Source organism: Erithacus rubecula (assembly GCF_903797595.1).
Source record: "Erithacus rubecula genome assembly, chromosome: 4".
Lineage (NCBI taxonomy): Eukaryota > Metazoa > Chordata > Aves > Passeriformes > Muscicapidae > Erithacus > Erithacus rubecula.
In genome coordinates this window covers 66562044-66589502 of record NC_136686.1, presented here as the reverse complement: position 1 = coordinate 66589502, position 27459 = coordinate 66562044, and the positions used below count along the sequence as shown (strand labels likewise).

The 27459-nt window shown below is 46.4% G+C and overlaps 1 protein-coding gene across 3 annotated transcripts in view; it reads left to right on the top strand.

Moving 5' to 3' along the window:
- Nucleotides 1–27459, top strand: part of PLXNA4 (plexin A4) — a 424069-nt gene that overhangs the window by 326556 nt on the left and 70054 nt on the right. For all 3 annotated transcript variants that reach the window (XM_079303970.1, XM_079303969.1, XM_079303971.1), the window contains 3 exons: nucleotides 12998–13198; nucleotides 21394–21490; nucleotides 24579–24769. In XM_079303970.1, the coding sequence (XP_079160096.1) occupies nucleotides 12998–13198; nucleotides 21394–21490; nucleotides 24579–24769 (489 nt within the window). The remainder of the gene's footprint in view (nucleotides 1–12997; nucleotides 13199–21393; nucleotides 21491–24578; nucleotides 24770–27459) is intronic.

Genomic DNA, 27459 nt, shown 5'->3' with positions numbered 1-27459 from the left:
GAATCCTTTCCAGCATTTGGAGCCCTGGAGGATGAGGAGAGGGAAGGTTTTGCCAGCACCCAGGCATCAGTACCTGGTAAATCTTGAGATGCTGATGGGGAACATGGGGAGGTTGGACCATCCCCCCTGCTGTCTCTCCATGAGTTTGCTGAGCAGATTAACTCAGGCATCTTCCCAAAACAGATTTTGGTGTTACTTTGTCACATGGATCCATACCAGAAGCTCCTTTCCTCTGGAAAACCAAACCTTCACTTTCTCTTGCTATGTCTACTCTCAGGTGAATTTTTCTTCTCTGTTTGCCTGTACAGATTATTACCATCCTGTGGAAAGAGGATTCCCCCTCTCTAGATAGCCTGAGCTGCAAAGGGGCTCAATTGGGCTGGCACCCCTCACCCCTGGGCCAGCCTGGAGTGCTCTGAAGGGAGACTTGTGCCTTTGTGTCCTGACTCCAGCATTTCCTTAGGATGCCTCACAAGTTTCTGGGCTCCCACGGGCTCATTTAGGCCTTATTGATGTTCTCTGAGAGGATCCTGGGGTTTTTTGCTTGTATTTCTTTGTGGTATGAGTTGCTGATTAATGCAGGATTCTGGATGGATGTGAGACTGATCCAGAGGGACAGCAGATATTGTGCAGAAAATTGTCCACATTGTCCAGAAAATGCTGTTAACTGCCATCCAAGGGCAGCCTTTGAATTGCTTCATGGATATCTGGGAATTCTTGGGTGGAATTTGCCATTCCCTGCCCCAGGAATGACAAAACAATCAGAGATGGAGAAAGGACAGAAAATGCCAGTTCCCTCACCATCAGCTGAGACATGACTTTCTTACCTGCCACGTGTCAGGTGAATCAGTTCTGTCTGTAACAGATCTGGATATGCCCCTAGGAGCCTTGGGAAAGCCCATGTTTGCTCCAGGGAAGAGCTCCAGCTCAGTCATAAAGCAAGAGTATTTATGATTATGGCACTGATCTTAATCACAGAGGGTTCATGATGTCCCTGGATGATTTGTAGAAGAAATACTTCACCTTGGTGTGTAATTTCCCTTTACAGCAGGTTTTTGAAAGCCAGGCCCATCACTTGAAATATACTGAGTAACTTCTCACTTTAGAAAAGGGAGCTGATTGTTACTGAGGCAGGAAGGGAAAGCACGAGGGAAAAAGAACATTTTAATACTGGAGTGGAATGTTGTTGCTGCTGTTGTTGTTTTTCCCAAAGAGCTGATGGCAAAAGTGGACAGAGAATTAGTCTCAGAGATAGAAGAAAGTAGACATTTTTGTGATTTTTCTTTGTCATCCTGTCTCTGCTTTTGCCATCTGCTGCTGACCAGAGTTAGAGTGCAGGCTCAGAGTTTGAGCACAAACCATTGCACTGCCCACTCTGAAACACATTTGACACAATCCCCAAGCTCAGCCACTTCCTTCGGCAAAGGGGCAAGACAGTCAACAAGAACTGGGGGGAAACTGAGGCCAGAGGTGTAAAATGATGGATATGAGGGTCTCCAGTGTCACAGGGGCTGTAGAAACAACACCTCTCTCCTAATATCAATCACTCAATGCTGATTGCCTCATCTGTCTTGTCTCCATTCAGTCCTGCTCTGATCCAGGGAGTAGTTTTCATGTCAATGTTTCTGTACAAGGATGGGATGCTGGGATAGCCTGCTTGAGTTGATGGGATAAAGGAGTAAATCTTTTATTTCTGCCTTTTTCTCTAAGATGAACATTATCTTGTTCCAGGCATTGCAAGGATTTTAGCTTTGTGTAGAGGAAAAAGAAGGGGAAAAATGGCACAAGCCAAAAGCAAGCCTAGATAACAAATCTGTTATTCACCAGGTTTAACAGATACATAATCATTTAATTACCTTGAAGAAGGTTTTCATCTTTCCCTGCTCAGCCAACATGTGCGTGTGTGTTTTTCTGCCTCCCCCAAACAAGCCTTTCATTAAAAGGATTTTCATCTGCTGCCTAAAAAGGGAAGAGAAGAAAAGATCTTGCACTGAGGTGTTTTATGTCGAGTTGTACGTGCTAATGACAGCAAAGCCCACATAAAAGGAACAACTGCTTCAAATATTCATTTGTCAGGAGTGATGGGGAGCCCTGTGAGCTGTGTGCTGGCAAGCAGCTGCTGAGGAACAGAGCCTGCCTTTGCTCCTGCCTTGTGCCAAACCAAGAGCTGTCCTGGTGGCCTCCATCACCACTGCACTGACTTAGCTCTGCCTGGCTGCTGGGCCTTCTTGGGAAAGTGTTTGTTGGGAAATGGGGTGGAAGGAAGGAGGAGAAAAAAAGGTGGAGGGTGGTGATGCCTGTACTTAGATGGCAGACATCTAAGAGGCATTTGGATTATGCCCTTAATACCAGGTTTTGCATTTTTGTTAGTCCTGAAGTGGTCAGGGAGTTGGGCAGGATGGTGGTTGTAGATCCCTTTGAACTGAAAATACAATATTTTATTCTATTCTACCCTATTATGTCCCTTTGAACTGAAAATCTATTCTATTCTATTCTATTCTATTCTATTCTATTCTATTCTATTCTATTCTATTCTATTCTATTCTATTCTATTCCATTCCATTCCATCTTCTTTGTTTCATGTCCATGTCTCCCCATCATGGACTTTGTACCAAACCCAGCAGTGCCTTCCCCATCCTGCTGCTCCCTCTCAGACTCAGAGAGGAGTTTGCCCCAAGGTCTCCAAAACCCAGACAGGTTTCCAGGCCATCCAAATGTGCTGTTTTGTCCTCATTTCATGATGAAGAAGGAAGTCACAGCACCCACCTGCTCCCAAAATGCACCCAGTGAGCTGGGTGGCTGCACTGGAGAGGGGACAGGGGATCTGATGAGCTCCTCACTCCCTTGCTTCAAAAACCCTTCTGCTGATGCATCTTCAGCTGTTGCTGTGGCAACTGCTCAGTTTTCATCCCTCTCTTCTTCCCAGCTTCACTTAACTCATCCAGAGAGGCGACTGCTGGAAGCCTCAGCATGGGGAGAGGAGCAAACCCATCCCTGCTCAAATGGATGCACCTGTCCTTTCTCAGGAGCTGCAATGACAGCTCCAGCAAGGCCAATCCCAGAGCTCCAAACCCTTTTCTGGCTTGTCAATTATCCCTTCATTAATCCTGGCACCTGTCCATCATTAAGGGGAGGGTGTGAGGTGGAGTTCCTATGGCAACTGCAAGCAGCTTGCTGGGCAAGGCAGGGGCATCAGCAGCCACTTCATGCATGATCTGCACACATTTTGTGGCACCTGCAGCACAGGGGGTTGGTGTTTAGCATCTGTGTCACTCCTAGAAGGGTTTCCAAGCACGTGTGATGGAGTTCAGTCTGCTCTGCATCATGTCCAGGGAAGGCAGGGGTGATCCAGGAGGAGGCTGCAGCTGATGGTTTGGATCCAGGTGTGTCCTGGGAGTCCTGGGGGTTTGGCATTTCAGGCTGTGGTGTTCCAGCCCCAATCCATCCTTACAGCACTTTCCCAGAAAAGGAGATGTGTCCTGCAGTGTGTCCTCTTCAGAGGGGCTGCTTCAGATAATGAGGAGAGGAAATTAAACACAGAAACTGGAGGCTGGGCAAAAAGCTCCCCCTTGTTCAGGGAGTCTTGTTAGAGCATGAAAATGCTGCTCAGAGCCAGTGTCAGAGCCACAGGTTTGATTTCAGCAGATGAGAGCTGTATTTCTGACTCTGAATTGGCTTGGACATGCTCACCTTTCCGTGCCCCTGATTCCCTCACACCTTCTGATTTGGGTAAGCATTTCCATTTAATAAGTGCTTGTACCATCCTTGGTTCCTGAGCTGTGATCTCACAGTGAGGGCTGCTCATGAGAAGCCTTTGAGCACCGACAAATAAATGAGATAATTTGCTGTTGTTTGCCAGTCACGGTGACTTGCTCTGAGGTGAAGGAGAAGAAAGGTGTGAAGCAACTTCTTCTGTTATTTTTGGGTGTCTTTTGCCATCTCTGAGCCTTTCTGCCCTGCAGTCATCCAGCTGGCAAGGGAAAAGGCTGGTTAACTTGTTCCATTTCTGCTTGGTTTCATAGATTCATTAGTTCACAGAATCATAGACTGGTTTGGGTTGGAGTGGTCCTTAAAGATAATCTTGTTCCAACCCTCTGCCATGGGCAGGGACATCTTCCACCATCCCAGGTTTCTCCAAGCCCTTTCCAGCCTGGCCTTGGACACTTTGAGGGATGTGGCAGCCACAGCTTCTCTGGGCATCCTGTGCCAGGACCTCACCACCCACAGAATAAACAATTTTTTCTTAATATATATCTTGTCTATCTAATATCTAATCTATTTCTGATAATTAATGTGGTGGATCTTCAGGAAATCTGCCCTGGTGCACAACAGCTTCATCCTTTCTCCCCTCATCGAGACCTCCAACCAAACCACCACAGGAACAGAAAAATGATGTAAAAAGCCTTTTCTGAGAGCAGTGCATCCTACCTTAATGCACATCCTGTTTTCTTAGAGCTCAGCCTCACCTTCTGAGTGACTAATCAAGGACCTGCTTATATGATTTTGAGGAGCAACTCAGGGAGCTTGGTTGGAATGAGAGATACAGGAAACATCTGACACTCACTACTGTGTCCCTGCTGTTTTTCATAACAGTTGGGCTGCTCATCTTTGCCATGCAGGATTAGCTATCCCACAGGACAGAGTGATCTCAGAATGCAGCAGGGTAATGTTCATCTGTCCCTGCCAACACAGCATCCTTGAAAAAACACCGGGAAGAGTTTATGTTGTTCTGAAAGCTCAGAGCAGTGCTAGTGTAATGCCTCAAGTGGCTACAGGGTTTTCTGGCTCTCTGGATATCTGACAGGACTGCTGGGATCCCTGAGGAGGAAGGACAATTCCCCATTCAGACAAGCCAGGGTAATGTCTTGGCTTGGAAGCCAAAAGAATTTGCTTTTTTTCCATTGTAGCATCAGCCTCATTCTCTGCTTTGGGGCCTGGCCAAGGAGAAACACTCTCAGGATGTTGAGGCTGTAGACAAGAGGTGAGGCTGGAATGTGTGTCCTGCCTCTCTTGGGGCATCTCCAGGAGCTCACAGCCTCCTCCCCTGCCTGCTCTTTGAGCATGAGTCCATTTGCTTTGGCTTGGGTGTTATCTCATGCTGCTGTGGATCCTGGGGAGGAAGAGGATGATAAGAGCTGTGATATCATGGTCCTGACCTTCCCACTGTGGAAGCCAAACTATGTTTGGCTGTCCTGGTTTCTGAAGGAAGAGGGTTTGCATCAATGTGACCTCTGTGCAACCTCCAGCCCAGCTGTTCCTCCTCCTCCTCTGTTCACTTCCAAACTCACTGACCATTCTTGCCCAAAGCTCCAGAGAGTTCTCAGGTTCCACTGACTCTGTAGAAATGCACAGCTTTAGGGGAGAAATGGACTTTCAGTCCTCTTAGGAACAAAGAGCAACAGCTTGGGCTCAACCCTCATCAGACCCCAGAAAACCCCATGGGAGAGTGTTATTATGGGAATGCCTCCCACTTCTGAGGAATTCTTAGTTGGATTATGTCCCTTATGTGTGCCAAACCCATTTCTTGGCACTGGTTAATAATGAACTTTGTTAAGAAGTGACAGGTCAATGTCATTATCACAGAATCTGAATTATTTGGGTTGGAAGGGACCTTAAAAATCACCTAATTCCAAGCCCTCTGCCATGGGCAGTAACATACATGGAAGTTCTTGTGAACTTCTGGTAGAACTCCTTATAGAAGGACAGAAGGCTGGCTGGGAAGAGTGCAGATTTATATAGGCATAATTAGAGAAGGAATTAATTACTGTTTTATGAGCTGCCTGTGCTCTGCTCCATGCCTTCCACAGCTTTGCACAACCCAATTTTCCCATGTGAGTTGTTTGGAAGAGCTCTCCTACTTAACCAGGATTTTCCTTTAACAAAAGACAGATTGCCCATGTAAATACGTGGTTTTCTTGTCTCTTGCACACACACCACCTTCCTCAATGCACATATTGATATTATTTATGATTTCCAAGCTCAGGAAGCATCAGGACTGAGGCTGCTCACATGTCCCCAGCAGCCAGATGGACTTCATGACAAAACCATCCACTATTTTTGTCACTAGTCCACTCCCTAATCCAGTGACCAGAAGGCTCCTGCTCTCTGCATCATTACTTCTCCTTCTGAGAGTGTGTCAAAGCAGCAAAGGGCTGAAAGAAAGCTAATGTTGTGTCTCTATTTAAAAAGGATAAATGTGGTGCTTGGATAATTATGGCAGCCTGACCTTGATCCTCGTGAAATAATGGACCAGCTAAGAAGGAGTCTATTAATAAAGAATTAAAGGAGGGGTGAAATCATTAATGTTCATCAGCAGTGATGTGTGGAGTGACTTCAGAGGCAGAACAGTCCTGGTTTAGGATCAAGCTCTCAACAGACCTGGGTCATTTCCCAGCACTGCCTGTGTGGCCTTGGGGAATCACTTTGCTCCCAATGGGCAGTGAGCCATGGCAGGGGAGGATGGATATCTTCATTTGGATCCAGCCACTCTCTGGTGATCAGCATCACTCATCACTCACCAGCCTTCACAACAGCAAGGCAAGGACCCAGGGCAGCTGAGCTGATGATCTCCTGTCCATCAGTGAGGAGGCTCTGCAAGAATCTCCCAGAGAAACCTTGGCTGTCCCATCCCTGGAAGTGTCCAATGCCAGGGTGGAACACCCTGGGATAGTGGAAGGTGTCCCTGCCCATGGCAGGAGGTGGAACAAGATAATCTTTAATGTCCTTCCAACCCAGCCCAATTTATGATCTGCTGTGGAATCTGTACAAACCACCCCTCAAATGTGCAGCTGCCAGAGGGCACAGAGCTACAACAGGGCCAAAAATTTTCCCTAGCCTGGCCACCAGCCTCCATCACCTTCTGCCAGGCACCAGAACCCCTGGCAATGCCTGACAAAACAGAGCTGGAATTTGCTCCTGAGTGCATGGAAGACTCTTAACTAGAAAAGAGCCACCAGAAGTGACAGAGATGCAAGGACTCAATTATCCCTTTGTTGTCCCTGCAGATGTTTACACTTGCCATAAATCCTGTTGCTTTCTCCTCATCAGCTGCCTTTAAAGTTCAGAGCATTTTCCTCATGTATTATTACTTTTGCTGTGCCAATAAATAAGCACTCCATCAATCAAACTAACAACACTGTAAACTTAGGAGGTGCAGATAAAATATATGGCGCATTAAAAAATTCTTTGACCGGGTGAGCTTTTTTTTTGGAGCTGGTTTGATTGCTGCTGGTGCTGATGTAAATTTGGGGGGGAAGTATATCCAGAAATTTATGGAGCTTGGATTCCTGCCTACAAGGCATTGACCTGATTCCACTTTATAACATAATAACGTTCCCCAGCGCTGTTTGTGTAAATTTTAAATATAATTTTTACGATGCTAAGAATTAGTGGTATAATAATGTAAACACGGCGTGGACTGTAACTCACCCTTCTCCTCCTGCACTGGGGATGGGGAGCTCCCTGTTCTTCCTTCTCCAGACTATCCAGGAAGCTGTGCAAGTTTAAAAGGAGCCAGGGAGGCAGCCCTGGAGCCCTGGGTTTGCAGCAGAGCAGGGTGGTGACCCCCTGTGACTTGCAGAGGTGTGAAAGAACTTCAGGAAACAAATTCCAGGCAGTCCCTGCTGCCTCTCATTTGTAATATTTTATTTTTTTCTTGTGTTTCATCCAGGTGAAATCTGATTTCTTCAAAGTCAGTGAAAGGTTAGGGGCTTTTTGCTTCTCTTTTGCCTGTTTTTCCTCTCTTTTTTTTCCTCATTCCTTGCCTTCTTTTTCTTTCTCTTTCCTTGGTCTGTTTATTTTTTTTTTTTTTTTCATCTAGTTCAATTTACAGAGCATCCAGATGCTGTGGTCTAGATATCTTTATAAAAACCCAATCCCTGGCTCTCAACTCTTACCCTCTTGACTTGATTACAGCAGAGTGGGCGGGTGAAAAAGCCAGAGGGAGCACAGAGAAAACAGAACATTGCAGCTCGGCACAGCAGATGAACAAAAGATGTATTTATTTACGTAATATCTGAGTAAATAACATTCTGAGTTTCATTTCTTATGGATTCCCAAAGGGCCTGAGTGAGTCAGTCTGGGTCACTTAGATTCACTGTATGGTCATTTCTTTTTTTTTTTTTTTTTGTTTTTTTTGAGGCAAAATGCCTTGGATAAGGCACAAAGATGATTGCTGGGTGAGGGATATTGAAAGGAATGTCTTAAAAATATCCTGTAAATTGGGGATAATTAAATGGATTTTAATGGTAGAAGAAAAGAGGAACTAGATGCTTTGAGTAATGAAGGAATTAGTGGTGGAATGAAGTAATGAAGGAGCAATGAGGGAATTAGTGGTGGAATAAAGGAATGAAGGAGCAATGAAGGAATTGGTGGTCTGTTCCTGAATGGAGGTGACTCCTATTTTTTTTGGAAAAGGAAGGGTGAAAATCCATAGCCAAGGATTGATTTATCTGGCCAGGGGTGCCCCAGTGCCCTCAGCATCAGGTGAGCATTGGTTTCCTTCTGTAGAAAGTCAAGATCCAGCCAATGCTACCAGGGATGGTGAGGGAGGAGCAGGAAGGAAAAACTGGGAAGGTTCCCTCCCCTGAATTCTCAGGCTGGCAAGAGATGCACAGGTGGAGATGAGTGAACCAGTAGAAGGTGGGAGCTGTTGGTAGGTGATTGAATTAAACCATGGATGTGTTCCTTGTTATCCAAGGTAGATAAAACTCATTCTTTACTGGAAACTGGAAAACACTTTGATGACCCTTTGGAACATAATCCTGATCAAAAACAGCCACAGAGAGTGCAACTGTACAAACTAAGGTTGGAAGAAAACTTGTGCAGTATCACAAGGCTGTGAAACATCCCTAAATGCTTTATCCTAGGAGAGGAACTCGGGGTGTTTGGTCATCTCCAGCTTATTTAGGGAAACAGCCCAGTGAAACCTCCATGAAATCATAACTTTGGGTGTATGAAGCACCATAAAAAAAGCAAACTAATTAGTTTAGGGTTAAAACCACATGGCCTTGCTCTCTTCAGCATCCTCACAATGGCTCTCACTGGAGACCCACCCAGGCTCAGTTCTGATGAAGGCCATAACACACATGTGAGAGAAAACCTCCTCATATTTCTGAGCCTTTATTATTTCTGCAAGCTACAACAAAACACATTTGCAGGCGCTCTATGAGGAGTTATAAATAAAGAAAATTAAACTACCATCGACCCAATGAGTACAGCCCATTTTGTGCAGTGTTTTCACTGCAAAAGCTCTCTGACTTGGTAATTGGCAAAATTTTGGTGATGTGAGGTGTGCATCACTGCTGATACCAGTAATTGGCAAGGGTGGAGGATATTATTTTAAATGGAATTACTCATTTGAAAGCATTCAAGGACTAGAATGAAACTACACACAGAAAATGAATCAACAATGATTCTCTGGATTGCGAAGCAGCTCCCCTTAGAGTCAGGGAAAAGATTTAATTTATTGTATATCAAAGCCAAAAAGGGATGGGATTGTGCCCATCCTTGGTGCAGCTGTTGGCAGTCTATGATTTTATCTTCCCTACATCCTGTAAAAACTGTATTTTTCCAAACTAGGTGATGTCCACTCCACTGTAAAATGTCCAAAATAACTATTTTTTACAGAGCCTTCTGCTTGGGTCTGCTCTGGTCAGCTTGATGTTTTCCCCTCAAAAGTACAAACCTGGCCAGGCACCCAAAGCTTGACAGAGGCTGCAAAATGAGTTCTGTGTTTGAATCTGAACCCAGAGCCTGGTCCAAGCTCTGAGGTTTTATGCAGTACATCACCCAATGAAATTGCCTTTTCCCCTCCCCGTTTCAATTAGAAAGAACATTAGGTCAATCAGATAAAGCCACATTGGGAGGATTTCCTCTTTATGGCGCTTGCCTCTTCAATTATCTATAATGAACTTCCTCACAGCACTGCGAAGCTTTTTATATGCAAACGAACCCTGTTTTGGGGCTGCCTCAATCACGGCTCGTTAATGAACTTGAAACAAGTGTTATCGGGAAGGTTACAGCACCAGGGGTGGATAAAGCCTCACAAGAAAGACCAGGCTCAAGAGCTGGGATTGGCCTGCAGGTACCAGAGTGGACTATCTCCAGCCTCCATCCCTCAGCCCCCATCAGAGGCTTTTCTCTGTGACACACATCAAGAGAATTGGCCACTCCTGGGAAACGGCTGCTGGGCAGCAGATAGGGCTTCCCACCCTCCTGCCCCACTGACTGCCTCTGCCAGAGCATCTCCCTCTCAGCTCCTGGGATGGGGAGGGAAAAATGTGCAGAAGCTGCTGCCAGTGTCTTTTCTTGTGCCAGGAGAAAGAGTGGGAGCTGAGGGAGAGGCCCCTGGATGTGTTGGGCAGGTGATGGGGAAGGGTCAGGGGTGTTGAAACCATAAAGTCCCAAATGGTGTTTGCATGTGGTATCTGCTGGTGTGATCAGCACTGAAAACTCTTTAATATAAATCACTTTCTTCTGCTCTTTGGGGTTTTTATTGGTCTTAAATAAGCCATAATTATGGATTATGTCTCACTTTCTCACGCTGAGTAGCTGCAGGGAGCTTTGTGCCATGGTATGGTAGAACCATTGAACCCAAGCTTGGGAAGACTTTCCAGGTGGTTAAACATTGTTCTTTTACCAAGAAAAATGCTTCAGTGACACTTTACCCATTGGGTTTCAGCATTATGAGTTTCCTGGAGAGGTTTCATCCCAGAACAGAAGAGCAGTCAGGACAGGGAGTGCTGGACCAGGGTGTAGCTCCTCAACCCTCCAGCCCCAAGAGTGCAGAGGGTGGCAGTGATAAAATTCAACCCTGCATTGCAGTTCCCCATGGGCTTTCTTTCACCTCCAACCATTCCACCTTCCAGCCAGGTTAATGGCATGGCCTATCAAGCCCTGGCAGAACACACCAAGTCAGGCTTTGTGTCAGATTATCTTAGGCAAAGAACCACTGGATTCAAGGTGGTTCAGCTCCTCCCAGCTCCAGTGGCAAGCTGGGCAAACCCAGTTGAAGCCCATCAGTGGCTCTCAGTTATTCCCACCATGAGCATCACCCTCTAAGTGCAGATCAAAAATAATCTCTCACTCCCCAGTCTGACACCCCCTTGGACAGACCCTCAGATCCTCTCTGGCACTGGGGAAGGTTCTGGACTTCACTGCAGGGATGCACTGGGTGCTTTCTGGATTTTCTCCCTGCCCCTGGCCAGGGATGAGCTCACATCCTCCATGTGATTGCTGGCTCTCATAATTCTGTCCCTGGTTGGTTTAACTACAGATGTTACATGTCTAATCCATTTCTTTATCTCCCTAAGCTGTTTGCTTCAGTAAGATGCTCCCACCATCTGCTCTAACAAGATCCCAGGCTCTCAATAAGCCATAAATTCCACTTTTGACCCCTTCAGTCCCTTTCTCTACTTTTCTGCCCTGAATCAGTAATTTTCCTCTTGCCCACACCTACAGTTCCCTGCTGGCACCAACAGGACTTGGCTTTAACTTTGGGCAGGACAGGCCAAGGCTGCAGTAATTTCCTGAAAAGCTGACATCACCCAGAAACCATGAAAGGAACATCTTGCAGTTTTCTGACTGTGTTATAAAGAAGCAGAGCATGGCTGCTCTAACTAATTAAGCTGTGCTAATTAATGAAAATTTTAATGCAGCCACCTGTGAGGCAGCTTTGGGTGCTCAGAGTTCACCTGTGAGAGAGACCCATGAAGAGGCACCACATTAGCAACACTCACTTGGCATTTCTCTTTTTGTGAGCAGTGGAAAGCTTTTTCAAGGGGTCTCCATGCTTTTTTGTGACAGTTGTTTGTTAGCAACTGGGTCTAGAGCTCTGTAATGAATATTTTGTCCTCTTCTGAGCCAAAATAACTCTCTTTTTAACCATCCTGATTCTATAGGTTCCAACAGGTCTTGCTGGTTCTGTGCTTTTTGTATAGTGGTGTGTTGGCTGTTGGGAAGTGAGGAAATGTGCTCAGATTTTTGCTTTATTCATTTTTATCATGGCATTGTGACTGGGTTAAGTCTGTGGAGGGAGCATGATTGCTTTTCCATTACCTGAACAAACAGAACTGGTATTAAAAGCACCAGAGGTGGCTTCCCTGGGTCCTGGGGGCTGAAATAAGCCAGGGGGATAGGAAAGGATGGTCTGTGAAAACAATCCTCCCTCACCTGTCCATCTGAGCCTTCCCAGGAATGTTCCTTGGATAGTTCTGTAATAAACCAAGGGAGCTGCAAAGGCTTTGTAATCAGGTGAGCTGAGAAGGTTGGGAAGCACCACAGGACTCTTCCTGAGGCTGGGAAACCCACGTGCTGACTTGATGAGTTTTCTGCTGTCGGGTTGTTTGTTTTCTTTAAAAGAGCTGAGCAGTTGTTAGTTGATATGAAGTTGTTTATTGTAAAGGTGCATCACTCTCAAAAGGCAAAAATTCCTAAGTGTTAGAACTTTCAGAATGGAGTCCCAAATATAAGTAAAGTCTCCATTAGAAGCAGAAGCAGCTCCTGGTGCAAAGCCCTGGGAGGGTTGAATTTGCAGAGCCCTGAGCAGAGGCTGGTACAGAGCCTCAAGAGGCAAATGCTCCCTGGTCTTTTCTTCTTGTTCTTCTTCATGTGGTGCTAATGATGATGATGATGGTGAAGGAAGAGAGAATGAGAGAGCTCTCACTCAATACATGGATTTGTATTTACAAATTACCCAATGAGCTAAAACCACAAATCTGAAACATTTCTTTTAAACCTATTAGAATTTTAGTTTCATAGTATGAAAATTTACATATAATCCACACATATGATCTCTCTGTTTTAGCTGAAAAATGTAAGCAATATTCTTACTATATTTTTATTATGTCTAAAACTATGTTTTGGAGCTCTCACAGATACTTGTTTTTTACAAGACTTGTTTTCTGCACTGATAACCAGGACTATGTTTTTTGTTGATCTCTCAGGATCTCAGAGAATCTCTGTTTTTCAGACTCCAACCATCTGCTCTCTCCCCCAGGACTGCCCCCAGCTGCTGCAGGCTGAGAAGATCCTGGTGCCCGTGGAGGTGATCAAACCCATCACACTGAAGGCAAAGAATCTTCCCCAGCCCCAGTCAGGCCAGAGGGGCTATGAGTGCATCCTGAACATCCAGGGCAGCGAGCAGAGGGTGCCAGCCTTGAGGTTCAACAGCTCCAGTGTGCAGTGCCAGAACACCTCGGTGAGAGAGGGGTCACAGAGGGACACAGGTGCCCACAGCACTGTCCCCAAGGGAGCTGGGGTGGTGCCACAGCCTTTCTCACCTCATTGAGGGTGCTGGAGTTGTTTAGTCTAAAGGAAAGAAGGCTCAAGGCAGATTTTATCACTCTAGAATCACCTGGTTTTGGTGAGGTTGGGTCTGGCTTTTCTCCCAGGCAATGGGAAATGGCCTCAAGTTGTGCCAGGGTAAATTCAGGTTGAATATTAATAAACATTCTTCACTGGAAGAGGGGTTAAACATTGAAATAGGATGGAGGCAGTGGTGGAGTAACCATCCCTGGAAGTGGTCAGAGGAGGTGCAGACATGGCACTTCACATTATGGTTTAGTAGGCATGGGGGTGTTCAGTCATTGGTTGGATTGTATGATCTTGGGGGTCTTTTCCAGCTTTCATGATTCTGTGGCTCCAAACACAGCCAGGAAAAGTTTGGCTGGTAGCTTGAAACTGCCCTTTTTCCTCCCTGATCTGGCTGGTGCCACCACTCAGTTGTTGCTTCTGCCCCTGGGTCCCATCCTCAGGCTGGGCTGGAGCCATGACCCACAGGCAATAATATCAGCTTAACCTGCTCATATCCCCACAGCACCAAAAAAGGGGTTCCAGTGGGACAGGTGTTGATGTCAACAAGAGGCTGAAGGTTATTTTGGGGGAATTGGATAATAAAACCCCATATAAACAGTCTGACACCTTCCAGCATGTAATGGGCCAGAAAAAGGGTGAGAACACAGAATCCCAGAATGGGAAAGGGACCTTGAAGATCATCCAGTGCCAACCCCCTGCATGGGCAGGGACACCTTGCACTGGACCAGATTGCTCCAAATCCCATCCAGCCTGGCCTCACCTGCCCTTTGAAGAGTCTCCCTGCCTCTGCCCACCTCCACTTCTCCACCTGAAGTGCAGGACCTGTGACTGTCCCTGCAAGGAACCTGTGTGAGTCATGGCAGTGCTGTCACCTCAGAAATGTCACTTTTGGGGACAAACCCAGCCACCTGCCAGCAGCCAGGAGCTGTGCCCACGTGCACTGGAGATATGGCAATGTCACTTTTGGGGACAAAACCAGTACCTGCCAGCAGCCAGGAGCTGTGCCCACGTGCACTGGAGATATGGCAATGTCACTTTTGGGGACAAAACCAGTACCTGCCAGCAGCCAGGAGCTGTGCCCACGTGCACTGGAGGGCTCTGCTTCTCCAGAGGTTTCTCCATGAGATTCATGTCTCCAGGATCTGCATTGAGTCATTTTCATTGCTGCTGCTGTGAGATGGTTTATTAGTCAAAGAGCTAATTACAGGCTTTAGCCACTTCACTGCAGCTCTGGCACTCCACGCTGGGCAGTGCTTGTCACAACATATTCTGCTGCATTAAGCAGGGCTGAAGATTACAGGCAGTTCACACATTTTACATCTGTTGCAAACAAGCAGCTTTCCAACTATGCTCTTTTATTTGTTGTTGTTGTTGTTTTTTTTTTTGTTTTTTTTTTTTTTGTCTCACTCCCATCTCTCCCTGATTTTCATTACTGGTTAATGACCTGTGAGCATTCAGTTCTCAGGTTAAAAATGAATGAAAGTTAAGGAGGTATGCACACTTTCTTTAAAGTATTATTTTAAAAAGGTGGAAGCTAAGGGGGAATTGTATGGTGGTGGGCAGAAATTGTATCTGTCCAAAGAGTCTTAGCAGGCAAGACAGACCTTTAATGACCCCTTAGAGTCACCAATTCTCTGGGCATTCCAATCAATTATCTCAGGATGGTTTTAAGCATAGCTAGGCCGAGCAGGAAAGAAACTTCAGCCAGGCTCAGCATCTCACTTGGTAGAACCCAATAAAAGACTGGTTCTGATTATGCCCACACTACCTTCATGCTCCAAGAAGCTGGGATTGGAGAAGAGGGGTTTGATGAGTCCCAGATGGATTTGCTCATAGGATGCCTGAGTGCTGTGACAGAACCATTTTGACTTTAATGCCTGTTCTCCCAGGCCAGGACACTCAAGGCTCTGCCAGAGCTGCAGAGGGTGGCAGGGCTGAGCCCCAGGCTCGTGCCAAGGCACTGCAGGACCTTACTGAGTGCTGTCTGCAGGATGCTTGTCCTGTGTTTGGTGGTGGATCTCTCTTTTCCAGGGAGAGAGGCTAATTTGGGAATAAAATAAACTCTTTTCTATCCTGATTCTGCCTCTTCTCTCCCTCTGCCCTCCCCTTTCCCTCTCCTTTGCTTTCCTCCTTTTTTCTGCTCTTTGCTTCCCTTGTCTTTCCTTTCCTCCCCTTCTCTTGTCTTTCCTTTCCACCCATTTTCTTCCCCTTCCTTTTGAAGGAGCTTTGGCTCTCAGATTTGAGGTCTTTCTTTCTTTTTTTTTTTTTTTTTTTTTTCCCTGAGAAATGTTATTTCATTGTTGCTTGGAATTTGCCAGACACTGAGAGAAAGTGATGTGGAAGGGAGAGGCAGACAAAAGAAAGCAACATTCAGAAAGATACAAAAAGGCAGCAGAGAAGCCCTGGCTGTTTGAGCAGGTGGCAGAGGATGCAGACAATAGGGAAGGAGTGCTGGAGATCTGTCTCCATCATGATTATTTCCTTCCCTGCCAGAATTAGCATTCAGGCAGGAGCCACTGCAACACAATGAGCCTCTGCTCCAGGGGTCACCTGGCTTTGGAAAGAGCTGTCTGAGCCTGTTTGCAAATCAAACCAGCCCCTTCTGACAGAGCTTTTTTACTCAGCAGAGTAGCTGGAGGAGGCACTGAGTGTAGCACCTGCATTGCAGGCTTGGAGGAGGTCCAGGGGAGGGTGGGAGGATGTGCTTGGTGGTGTGTCCCTGGAGGGATGCTGTCCTGCCAGCAGATCCTCCTGTTGGTGCTGCATGCTGGGCTAAGCAATCAGCCCTGCCTTGTTTGCCCCAGGATCTCCCCCTCCCATCCCACACCAGGCACCCAGGAGCTTAGATTTGTCTCTTGCAGAATAACTTGCAAAACTCAGGATTTTTCCTACTTTCACACGGGATAGAATCAGCAAAAGAGCCTTAACTTTGGCTCTGCATTTCCTAATCCCTCAGGATTTACACCAGAGGTCAGAGCCAGTTTAAGCACCTTTTCTAAGCAGCTCAAACTTCAGTTAAAGATGCTCTTAGGTCACCTGAGTGTGGCCAGTCTGTCTGTCAGTAATGTCACTGATGGTCCCTGGGTGCTCAGCCCAGTCAGGAGCCAGATTTGCCTCTCCCCTGCCTTCCCCAGAGATATTTCATTTGATAACAGCAATAAGCCACCGCAGGCAGCACCATTCGGGACAATTATTGTTCTTGTCAAGTGGTTTGAGACTCTCAGCTCTGGGCTTTGTCCTCTGTCACACCACCCAAGGCATGCAATTATCACTCAGAGGGACCCTTCCTGCCATCCCTTATTGCACTGGTGATAGTTCTGCCAACAGCCTGGACACATTGCTGTGGGAGGGGATGAAAAGCAGGGGAGCTAAGGAGACATAAATAAGTAAGTAAAAATGTCAGCAGGAAGGGCTGAAATTGCTGGATGTATCAGGGCAGAGTGCAATCTTCCCAGTGGGAAGCAGTGGGAGCCCCAGCACTTGCAATCAGGCCAAAATGATCAGCATGAGGAAGAGGAAGATGGGGAGGGCTGAACCACCTGAGCATGCCATGATCATTTCCATTACCTGCTTCAGTGGCTGACCCCACACCCTTGCTTGGTTCCTGCCCACCCCTGGCCTTGGTTCCCACCAGCAAAATCCCTGCTGGTGGTTTTGTCTGGAATCCTTCACAGCTCTGTGTGCTCTGAGAGCTGAGGTGGTGCAGCTCCAAGTGCTGTGTGGCTTAGGGACAGGAGAGCAAGCCTGTTCTATTTGTCACATCATTGCACTTTAGCAAGAGATCTCAGTGGCATTTGACTCCGTGGTGTGGCTCAGTGAAGGGAGTGATAAAAAAAAAAATCCAATAAAAAGCAGAGCTGAGGAAAAAAATTCAGAGAGAGGAGAGAGGAGCTATTCACAGAAATCATGGGAAAACACAGTTGTGGGTGGCCAAAAGACAAGCACAGGGCTGTGAGTTTTAGGATCAGGGAATGGTTTGGTTTGGAAGGAATCTTAAAGATCATCTAGTTCCAAATCTCCCACAGGGCCTTGTGCATCCACTTCTCTAATTATTATTTATCAACATTTAAATGAAACAGAAACCCCAATAATCACATGGATTCTGTTGGCCTGGCTGATACTCAGTTATAAAAATTCAGTCCCAGCTCTAGGAAGCAGAAGATCCAAGGAAACAGAATGACAGTGAACAAGAAGTTTTCTGCTTTTTTTATGGCTGGAAAATTGATGCAAAGAAAGATTAAGTGATTTCCACAGGATGGTGCAAGGGGTTGATGGCAGAGCCAGGTACAGGAATCAATCCCTGGATTTGAGCTCTAATCACAAAAGTGGTGTCAGAGAAAACAGACCAACACTAAAATTCTGCTAAAATTCTGCAGAAGTTTCCCTATTATTGGACATGTTTGAGGTACAAAGGGGAAATATCATGAAACCACTCTGGATTTATCATCCTAAGTGTGCTCAAGCCAAATTACCAAAGGGCAGGATGCTGCAAGTGGTCAGGCATGGATATGGATTTGCCCAAATTGTGGGAGTATCTGATCCTACTGGAGAGTTTTAAAAGAAAAAAAAAAAAAAAAAAAAAAAAAAAAAAAGAAAAAGATACCTGTGAATTCCAAACATTGCTTCTGTGAATTACAGCAGCTCCTTCTAGCAGCTTTTTGGCATTTCCTAAAGAGAACCAGTCTGTGTTCCAGGCAGAACAGCCTTTCCTTCTCAGTTGGGTCCCCAAATTGCCCATCATTTTCTGCTTTGATGAGATTGTTGTGATTAGAATCCAGATTGGTCAGACTTAGGGGTCAGGTTTACATCTTCTGGGATGTTCTGCCTGTGTTGGAGGCAGCTGTGCAAGGACAGGTGGGGAGACAAGCCCTGGTGGCACCAACACTTCTCAGGAGTGTTGGGAAGCTCTGCTCCCCTGCAGATCGATGCTCCAGCCCTTTTTCCTCCCCTGAAACACATTTCCATCTTATTGTCACAGCTGAGGGAGTCCTTTTCAAAGACTCCTGTTGAGTTCAGTGGGCTTTGAAGAGGGGTCACAATGAGCGTGCAGCTGCTGTGGTCTGAGGAGGATGGAGCATTTCCTCACTGCTCCTTTGCAATTTGCTGGGTTTTGCTGCCCTGCAGTGGGGTCAGGCACAGGCAGTGTGAGCATCCTCAGCCCAGCTGGCTTCTTCCTCACAGCTCTTCCATGGCATTCATCCCCTCACATCCCCTTCCAGGTCTGGAGTGAGCCTGCTGGGTTAGAGTCTAATCTGTGTTTGCCCCTGGTGCTGCAGACACATAAAATGTAAAATCCCAGTTGAGCTCCTGCTGCTGGCTCTGGGATCTTCCATGGGAATAAAGGCTCCATGAGACTCCAGCTGCCTGTCCCTTGGCAGCCCTGCCTGGGCTCTGCTTCCAGATAAATCCCAAAACACACACAAGGCACTTTCTAAGACTTACCTTCTGAGTTTAGGATGTCCAGTTATTCTGTGTATTTCCCATTTTCCATTCCCAATGTTTTCAAAGTGCTGTGCAAAGAAGAAGTTTAATTATTCACCATTTTTCAGGCCCTCTCTTTCCCACTGCTCTCTCCCTATCCTTGCTCCCAGTTCTTCAGTGTGAGTCCTGACAGCTCTGCATCATCTTGCATCTTTATGGCAGGGACACCCAAAAGTGTCACAAAAATGCAAATCCTGAATGAGACTGGGTCTACTGCAAAGGACCTGGCTTGCCTGGGCTGCACTTTACCTCCATGGAAACCACAAATACTCATAAATTCCCTACAACTGGATCACAATCACAGCGTTTTGCAGATTAATGGCTAATTGTGTTTAGTCTGTGCAAAGAGGAATTACTGTGCAAGCATCTCCCACTCTGCTGTAATGGACAGAAATCACCAGTTGCCATTTACTCTGCAATTATACAGCAATTAATGGATCCAGGAAAACCTACCTGTGAAGCTCAAAGCTTTGGCATCTCTGTGGATAACCACAATGAGGCTTTAAAGAATGAGGGATTCTAGTGACTGGTTTTGGCCCAACCAACCCAGCTTGCTGTGTTATATTTAACCTTGTAGTGGGGAAAATATTTTCCTTTCTAAGTGGGACTTTGTCCCACTGTAGATCCCTGCTCTTAGGAGGACAAATCCTTACCTGCACTGTGGTCAGCAATAGTAGCAGAAACCCAAAATATTTCTCCTTTTCTTTCTTATTCCTTTCTGTCCTTTAACCAACCATCTCCTCTCCCACCATGAGGATTTTTGGCTTTTGGTGAAGTGTTGGGTGGAAGCTGCTGATGGAGGTGGAACCTGATGGGCAGCAGGGTGAACCCTGGGTAAACTGGCTTGGGATAAATCAAAATCTAGGTGGAAAAAAGTACTCAGCACCAGGGGAGAGAGCAGCTTCCATTTCCTTCATTGGGGTCACCTTGTGTACCTTGACTGCCCCTGACAAGTATTGGTTTAAATCTCTCCAACTCACTCAGAAGTTTTTTTGCAGCTCTTTGCTGGAAACTGGATACTCCTTGCTCCAGCTGAAGCCTTTCTGGTTCTGGCTAGGGAAAAAGTGATTTCTTCCTGGGGTTTAGACATTTAAACTCTTTCTGTTCCATCCCCAAATGAGAACTGTTTGGGTTTTGGCAGCAATATGGCATTGTTGATTTACAGTCTGCTCATGATCTCCAGCAGTCCCCATATCCTCTCCTGCAACACTGCCCAGCCACTCAAATTTCAGAGTTATTTGCATCAATTCCTCCTACTGGAAAATAGTCCCCATTTGCCAGCATTGAATTTTATTTGGTTGATTTTGGCCCAGTTCTACAATTTGTCAAGTTTGTTTTGAATTCTTAACTCTGCTGTTGGAGGTTCTTACACCCCCTCCAGAACAGGGTCATGAAATCATCCAAATCAGTAGTGAAAATACTGAGACTCAAAACAATATCCTTTTTGAAACATCCTCCCAGCTTGATATGGAATTATCTGATTTTTTTTTTTGTTTAATAGTTTTTGCATAAACCTTATGATGGCCTTTCTTAGGTCATATTTCCCTGGTTTGTTTACGGGGATCTGCTGCAGGATAGTAGCAAACACTCTCCCAAAATCAGGATAAATCACATCTGCTGCCTCCCCTTTATCCACAAAGTCATTAAGCCTGTCAAAAAGGAAATTAGATTGGCTTGACACAATTTGTTCTTGACAAATCTTCGCTGGCTGATTTTTATCACCTTATCATCTTGCAGGTGCTTATAAATTGATTGTTTAATAATTTGATGTGCCTTCTTTCTGGGCAGCCAAGTTAGGCTGACAGGTCTATAATTACACACTGGCTCCATTTCCCCCTTTTTCAAGGGGTTTCCCCTGATTTTGAGACCTCACTCAGCTTCCAAGAGTTCTTCAAGACATCCCTAGAGTAAATAACCTCACCTACACACTCAGCACCTATGGAACACACAGCAGGGCCACAGCTGGATGGAAGACCCAGAATGTGCAATTTACACCCTAAAGTTGCACCCAAGTTGGAAAAAAACATTTTCCAAAGCTGTGCTCAACACCCAAAAAATGGATTTCCAAGTTAAGGCCCATCACATGCAACTTCCATCACGGGATATTTTCCTGAGTGATTGGACAAGACTTTAAGTTGAAGAAAGGTTCAGATCAGATATTAGGAAGGAATTCTTGGCTGTGAGGCTCTGGTTGGCCAGAGATCCCTGGATCCCTGGAATATCCAAGGCCAGGTTGGATGGGGCTTGGAGCAGCTGGGACAGTGGAAGGTGTCCCTGCTCATGGCAAGAACTGGAACAAGATTATCTTTAAAGTCCCTTCCACCCCTGTTCTGGGATTCTGAGTGTTCATCTAATGGATAAATGGGTTTTGGTGATGGACATGAGTGGAGATCCACAGCTTTGGGAGCATCCTGGCACTCTGGCAGATGCTGCTGATTAGGGAGGGGAGTGACAGTTCCATTTCTCTTGTTCTCCATGCTCAGCGCCACCTCTTGCCTCATCCCATCCCCTCCCCACCTCCAGGCACTCTCTAAGTGTGACTATGGAGAATTTTTATTGTTTCTTTTGCCTGTTTTGTTTTTCCTCTCTCTCTCCCAGTACTCCTACGAAGGGATGGAGATTAACAGCCTGCCAGTGGAGCTGACAGTCGTGTGGAACGGGAATTTCAACATTGACAACCCAGCACAGAACAAAGGTAAAGAGTTATTTCAACTTGTCCTTGGAAGCAGTAACCTTAGCAACAGGCCCTGGCTCCCTGCACTTAACAAAGCCGCCACCATCTCCCCGTGCTGCCTGCTACACTCTTGTTCTCTGCACTCTGCAAATTACCAATTTTTGAGAGCTTTGTGTGCCTTTCCCCCCCCCAGCCCTCCAATGCTCTCATTCCACCTGAGAAATGCGACTCTCCCTCCCACTCGTGTTGCTTTCCCGTTTCTCCCCACATCCTCGCGTCTGCTTTTCGTGCTCCTCCTTCTCCAGCTTTTTCTCCCCCTCTTTTATTTCTCCTGCAGTGATGCTCTTCAAGTTAACATGCCAGGAGAGCAGGCTCTCTGCTCAGAGGCAATTTAGTAATGAGCAAGGGAAGACAGAGGGGGAGCAGAAAGGCTGCAGCTCACCAGCGGGGGAATTCTGAGCAAAATAAAATGATAATGATAAAAAGGATAAAAAGTGTTTAACCACCACTGATGGCACAGGTTGGATGTGCCCGTTGCAGAGGGACCCTGAGGCAGGCTGGGTGTTCCTAGAGATGGATGGTCCCTTCAATTCTTTCTTCTTGTCTTTCCAGCCTGGAACTTTCCCCCCAGGTAACCCCTCCCCTTGGCAGCTCTGCATTTGCAGCTCACACCTGCAACTTCTTCTCACAGAAATCTCTCCCTCCCTCTCTTTACCTTGCTGTGGACACTCCCCACACCTTTTCCCATTCCATCTGTCCCCACCAGGTCCTCCCACAGTGCTGAGGGGGGAGCTAGCTGAGCTTCCCACCAGCACCACCTTCAACCTGGAGAGCATCACAGAAGAGAACCCTCCTCCCCACCTGCCCTTCTCCCCCTCTGAATGGCAGAGTTCCCATCCCAAAAGCCCAAAAATGTGGCTTTTGAGGGGTAAATCCACTCAGCAAACACAACAGGCTGGAGATTCCTGCACCAGCCTGTGTTGGAGCTGCCACCCTGCCTCTACTCTGATGTTATCATGGCCCAAACAGAGCCATGGACTGTGAGACCCTTCAACAGTGGGGACTGGAGGTCAGAATTTGGACATTTGTCCCAGTCCTGCTTAGTTTTGTGCTACCATAAAATGAGCACCCCTGACACAGCATGGTCCACACCAAAAATGTTGATCCTTTTCTTGGGTTGCATTGAGCTGTCCTAGGTGATGTGGGAGTAAAATAAATCTCATAATCATGATGATCATATTTTGCTGTTTATGTGCTAGTAACATAAAACACACCAGGAAATTTACTTGGGAAGCAATTCTGGCCCTTCTTGGGTTATTCCAAGCCAAAATGTTGTAAATAATTACTAGGAAAAAATTTGGGAAGCAGCACTGGCTGGTGGCTATCCCAGATCAGAAATTTGGATATTATCATCATGTTTTTGGTCAGGAGGAAAGTTTGGGCATGTGCCCATAGAGATACCACATGGAAGCAGTACCACACTCCCATGAGGACACAGAGGTGACCAAAATGCCACTGGTTTCACATCCAGCATCACCATGGGGTGGGAGGTAGGAATGCTAAACACACCAAACCTACTGAATTACCTACAGAGACACCCACTGGTAGCATCTCAGGCAGAACAACTCTGCAAATTTGAGGAGATCCAACAGGAAACTAAGGAAAGATGTGTATCCCATGAGGTCTGGAAAACACTGAGCTTGACAGATCTTTAACAGGCCTTTTGGGCTATTTTTGGGTATTTTTCTTGCACCCAGCCTGAAGAAATAAAGAGTTTCTGAGTTTTCCTTGCATTGGCCAATTCTTGGTGACTTCTAGGGAGAAGGTACAGAGAGACAGAGCACAAATATTTCAATATGGAGATTTCAGCACAAACTTTTCCAAAGCCTTTGAGCTCTGGGATTGTATATAAAGATAAAAAGTCACTTTTAGTCATCACTTTAACCACCTATGGACAGAACAAAACAGAAGCACGAAGGGAAAATCTCCCAACATGGCCACAAATGAAGGGAAAAAAAAAGTCTGAAAACCTTGATTCAATCACCTGCATCCTCCAGAAGAAGAATTCTGCTATCAGTCCCCTGTGCAAGCCAGGCCCCAGTGTCTATATCTGTAAAATAAGAATAAATAAAGTGATCTCATTTTGTAGGAGGACTTCAATATTTTTAGGCTTTATTAGAAAAAGCTCAGAGTGCTTCTAATCACTTAACAGCCCAAAATGGAGCTAAGCATTAATCACTACTGTCTGTGTTAGAGTGGAATCAACTCTGCTTCAAAGTGGGAAGCAGACTGAATTTCTGGAGCAGAAGAAGGGGTAAAGGCTGCTTGTGAATCCCTGGATTAACCATTGTGTATTTACTGTTATCTTTTGGGATTTCTGATAAGTGGGAAACCTGAGTGGCATCACCTTAACACAAAATTCTGGGCAGTTTCACAGCCAAGTTTAAGCTGTGGGTTGGCCAGGTCTAGAAGATTCTTTTAGGATGAAGTGCTGAGTCTGAGGCTGGTTGTTGGTGACACTTTATGACATTCAGTCTGCGAAAAAGGAAGGGACTGAGGCCAAATCAACAAATTATGCCCAAGCATCATTTCTTCCAACCTCCTGCTTGCAGTCCCTTCCTATAGTGAGAGCAGCACCCTTCCTTCTGCCCTCAGCTTCCCAAAACACCTTTGATGAAGAATGAACTAACAAATGAACTTTATTTCAAGGATATCCACGTTTCCCCCCATTTCTCACCCTTCTGAAGAGTTTCCACCCTACCTGTGTCATGAGCAGCCAAGAACCCTTCACCCTCTGGCTCTCCTGAGCTCTCTCAGGGCTGTGTTCTTGTGAGATGTCTCAGGGGCTGTGCTCTCCTGAGCTGTCTCAGGGGCAGTGCTCTCCTGAGCTGTCTCAGGGGCTGTGCTCTCCTGAGCTGTCTCAGGGGCTGTGCTCTTGTGAGATGTCTCAGGGGCTGTGCTCTCCTGAGCTGTCTCAGGGCTGTGCTCTTGTGAGCTGTCTCAGGGGCAGTGCTCTCCTGAGCTGTCTCAGGGGCTGTGCTCTCCTGAGCTGTCTCAGGGCTGTGTTCTTGTGAGATGTCTCAGGGCTGTGCTCTTGCTGTCCCTGCAGTTCACCTGTACAAGTGCGGGGCCATGCGCGACAGCTGCGGACTCTGCCTGAAAGCCGACCCCGACTTCCAGTGTGGCTGGTGCCAGGGACAGAACCAGTGCACGCTGAAGCAGCACTGCCCAGCCCAGGACAGCCAGTGGCTGGAGCTCTCCAGCACCAAGGGCAAGTGCACCAACCCCAAGATCACGGATGTAAGTTGTGGATCTGCTGGGATCTGCTGGGGGAATTCCCGTTCCTTGGTTTGTCTTGCTGATTTGGGATTGGGTTGGTGTTTTGGTTTGAAGGACAGGTGTATGACAATACAGGCAGAAGCTTCTCTTTGAAATGGGGAATGTAAACCCCCCTCCCTCCCAATTATTATTATCATTTTGAAATTAAGGGGCTCTCAGGTAAAGAGATGGGAATTAGGAATAACAGTTCTTTACTAGGAAAATTCCAATAGCAATGCAGTATTACACAGAACAATCCCAACCCTGCCAGAGTCAGAATCCAAGCTGGCACAGTCAGTCAGTCAGGGTGGTGGCACAGTCCCATTCCATGGTGCTGCATCCTCCTGCAGGGGCAGATGTGGCTCAGCTGGAGCAGTGCTCCTGGAGAAGGTGCAGTTTCCTCTGAAGCTCCAGGGATGATGTGCAAGGCTCTGGTTTTCCTCTGGAATGCAGTGGGAAGAAGGTGCCTTGGTGTCCAAAATGTCAGTTTTTCTCTGGGTAGGAAAGGCTTGGCTCCTGCCCTGGCTGGAGCATCTCCCAGTGGGATGATGGAATTTTATCAGCCATGCCCTGGGACTCAGTGGCCATGAACAGGAGATATCTCCTGGAGGGAGGATGGGCTGTGGGAAGACACAACACTGCCCTCCCTGGGTTTAACAGCTGATGATAGAATAGATACTTTATGTTTTCTGACAACATGACATGGACAAAACCATGAAACTCCACTCCTGACTCCAGTAGATTAAGCCCTTTTGTTTGTCCTGCCCCTGGCTGATGTTGTGAGGTGAAAAAAAGTCTCCACAGAGCAAATAAAGCCCTGTAGAGTTGTCAGGTGGCCCCTTGGAAGGCTCAAGGAGGAGGCAGGAGCAAGCCTGGAGTAGGAAAAGTTGGGAACTGTCCTATTAAGATAAGGAGGGCAGGGCTGAGGGAAGGACCTGCAGAATAATGTTGTTCTTCAGGAAGTTCCCTATTGATTGTGTTGAATGGGCCAAAGGAAAAGCAGGAGGAAAGGTTCAAAAAGGAAATAAGAAAATAGGAAGACCATAAAGACAACAAGCAGAAGAAGGGAGAGAAGGCAGGGGAGGCAAGGCAGGCCTGAAATCTGAAGGGATTTTTGTCTGCTGTTTAGGATGCCTTTGCTATAAAGCCAGGCACATTTTCAAGGTCACAGCAAGGCAGCAGGACAGACCTGAGCCTTGCAAATGAGGACTCCATCCCTTCCACCTGCCTCCTGCACCTCTCAGTCACCTCACTCTGCATGAGCACCCTTTGAGTGTGGCCAGGGCCTGATTTACAAATGGAAAAAGCCAAGAGGGAAATGAAACAGGGAAAATATGGGGTAATGCAAAAGGGGAAAATCCTGCCTCCACAGTGGTGGTTTAATAGGAATGATTAGGTGGGTTGTTTTCCTAGAAAGCAAGAAAGGGTTTTTAAAGTTGTGTTTGATCCAGATTCACAAAGTGTGGGTGTTATGGAAGAGCCCTAAACCAATATCTATGCTGGAACATTTTGGGAGAGCAAACGCTGGGTTGCATCTGTTTTTCCCAGATGTTATTTCAAATAACCCCTTTCCCTGTGTTTTGATCCATCTCCCTGTCATTCACCAGCTTTCAAAGCTCTCTCTCAGTTGAACTGCTGGAGCTCAGTTGATTCTGATGTTTATGGCTCATTCTGGTGTTTCCAAGGTGAAGCTCTCTGCTTAACTTTGATTTATCTGAGATTGGTAATTCTGACCCCACCTGAACCACTCAAAGCTGTGAAACCAAACCCAGAAAGGACAGCTACATCTAAAAAATCAGCTTTGGGGCCTTGCAAATCACTTGGAGCTGGGGCAAACATTTTAAAAATATTTTCATATTCTCAGACCCTGTGAAACAATGATAGAATTTGGTATGGGACAGCTGATGGATGATCAACAAAAGCAGAAATCCAAAACACAAGAACCTGGGTGTGCAGAAGTTCCAAAGGTCCACCCACATTTCCCTGCCTTACTTTAACCCTAATCCTTCATCTCCAGCTTCTTTTTGAAGAGCAAACCCTTCATTCTTCACCTTACAGCTCCAGAGGGGCTGTGCTTCAAATTCTGCTGGCATTTCCTCCAACAACTCTCTGAGCTTGAGCAGATCATTGCAACACTCACTCATGAAATATTCCAGCTGCCTGCTGCAATCCTAAGTAGCTCTTGGAAAGCTTTTTTCTGAGCCATTAGCATGGAAGTAATCTCAAGTGACTGGATATATATTGCAGCTAATGGTAGGTCTGGAGCTGTGGGGTGGGAGCATCCAGAGCCTGGAGAGGAGCCAGGGCTGGATCTCTGCAGGGAAGAGGGGGAACAACACATGTACTCACACTTGTAGGGGCACTCACACCCCCTCCAGCACAGATCTCCTCATTTCTGTACCAGCTCTGACATTTACAGAGCCACTCAGGGAAATTAAAGGACTTAGAGACTCGCTGAGCCACAAAAAACTCCTAAAGGAGTGACAAGCAGCAGTAGGTATGAGCAGAGACTGGAAATTGGGATGCAGCTCTGGGTCTTCCAGAGGAAGCTGAGGCTTCCTGGCAGCTTTTGTTTCCCTGCCTGGATTTTCCTCTCAAAAACTGGCAGGTCTCATGCCATGCTTCTCACCTGTGATAGAGCAGGCTCCTCATCTCCTGCTGTGACAACAATA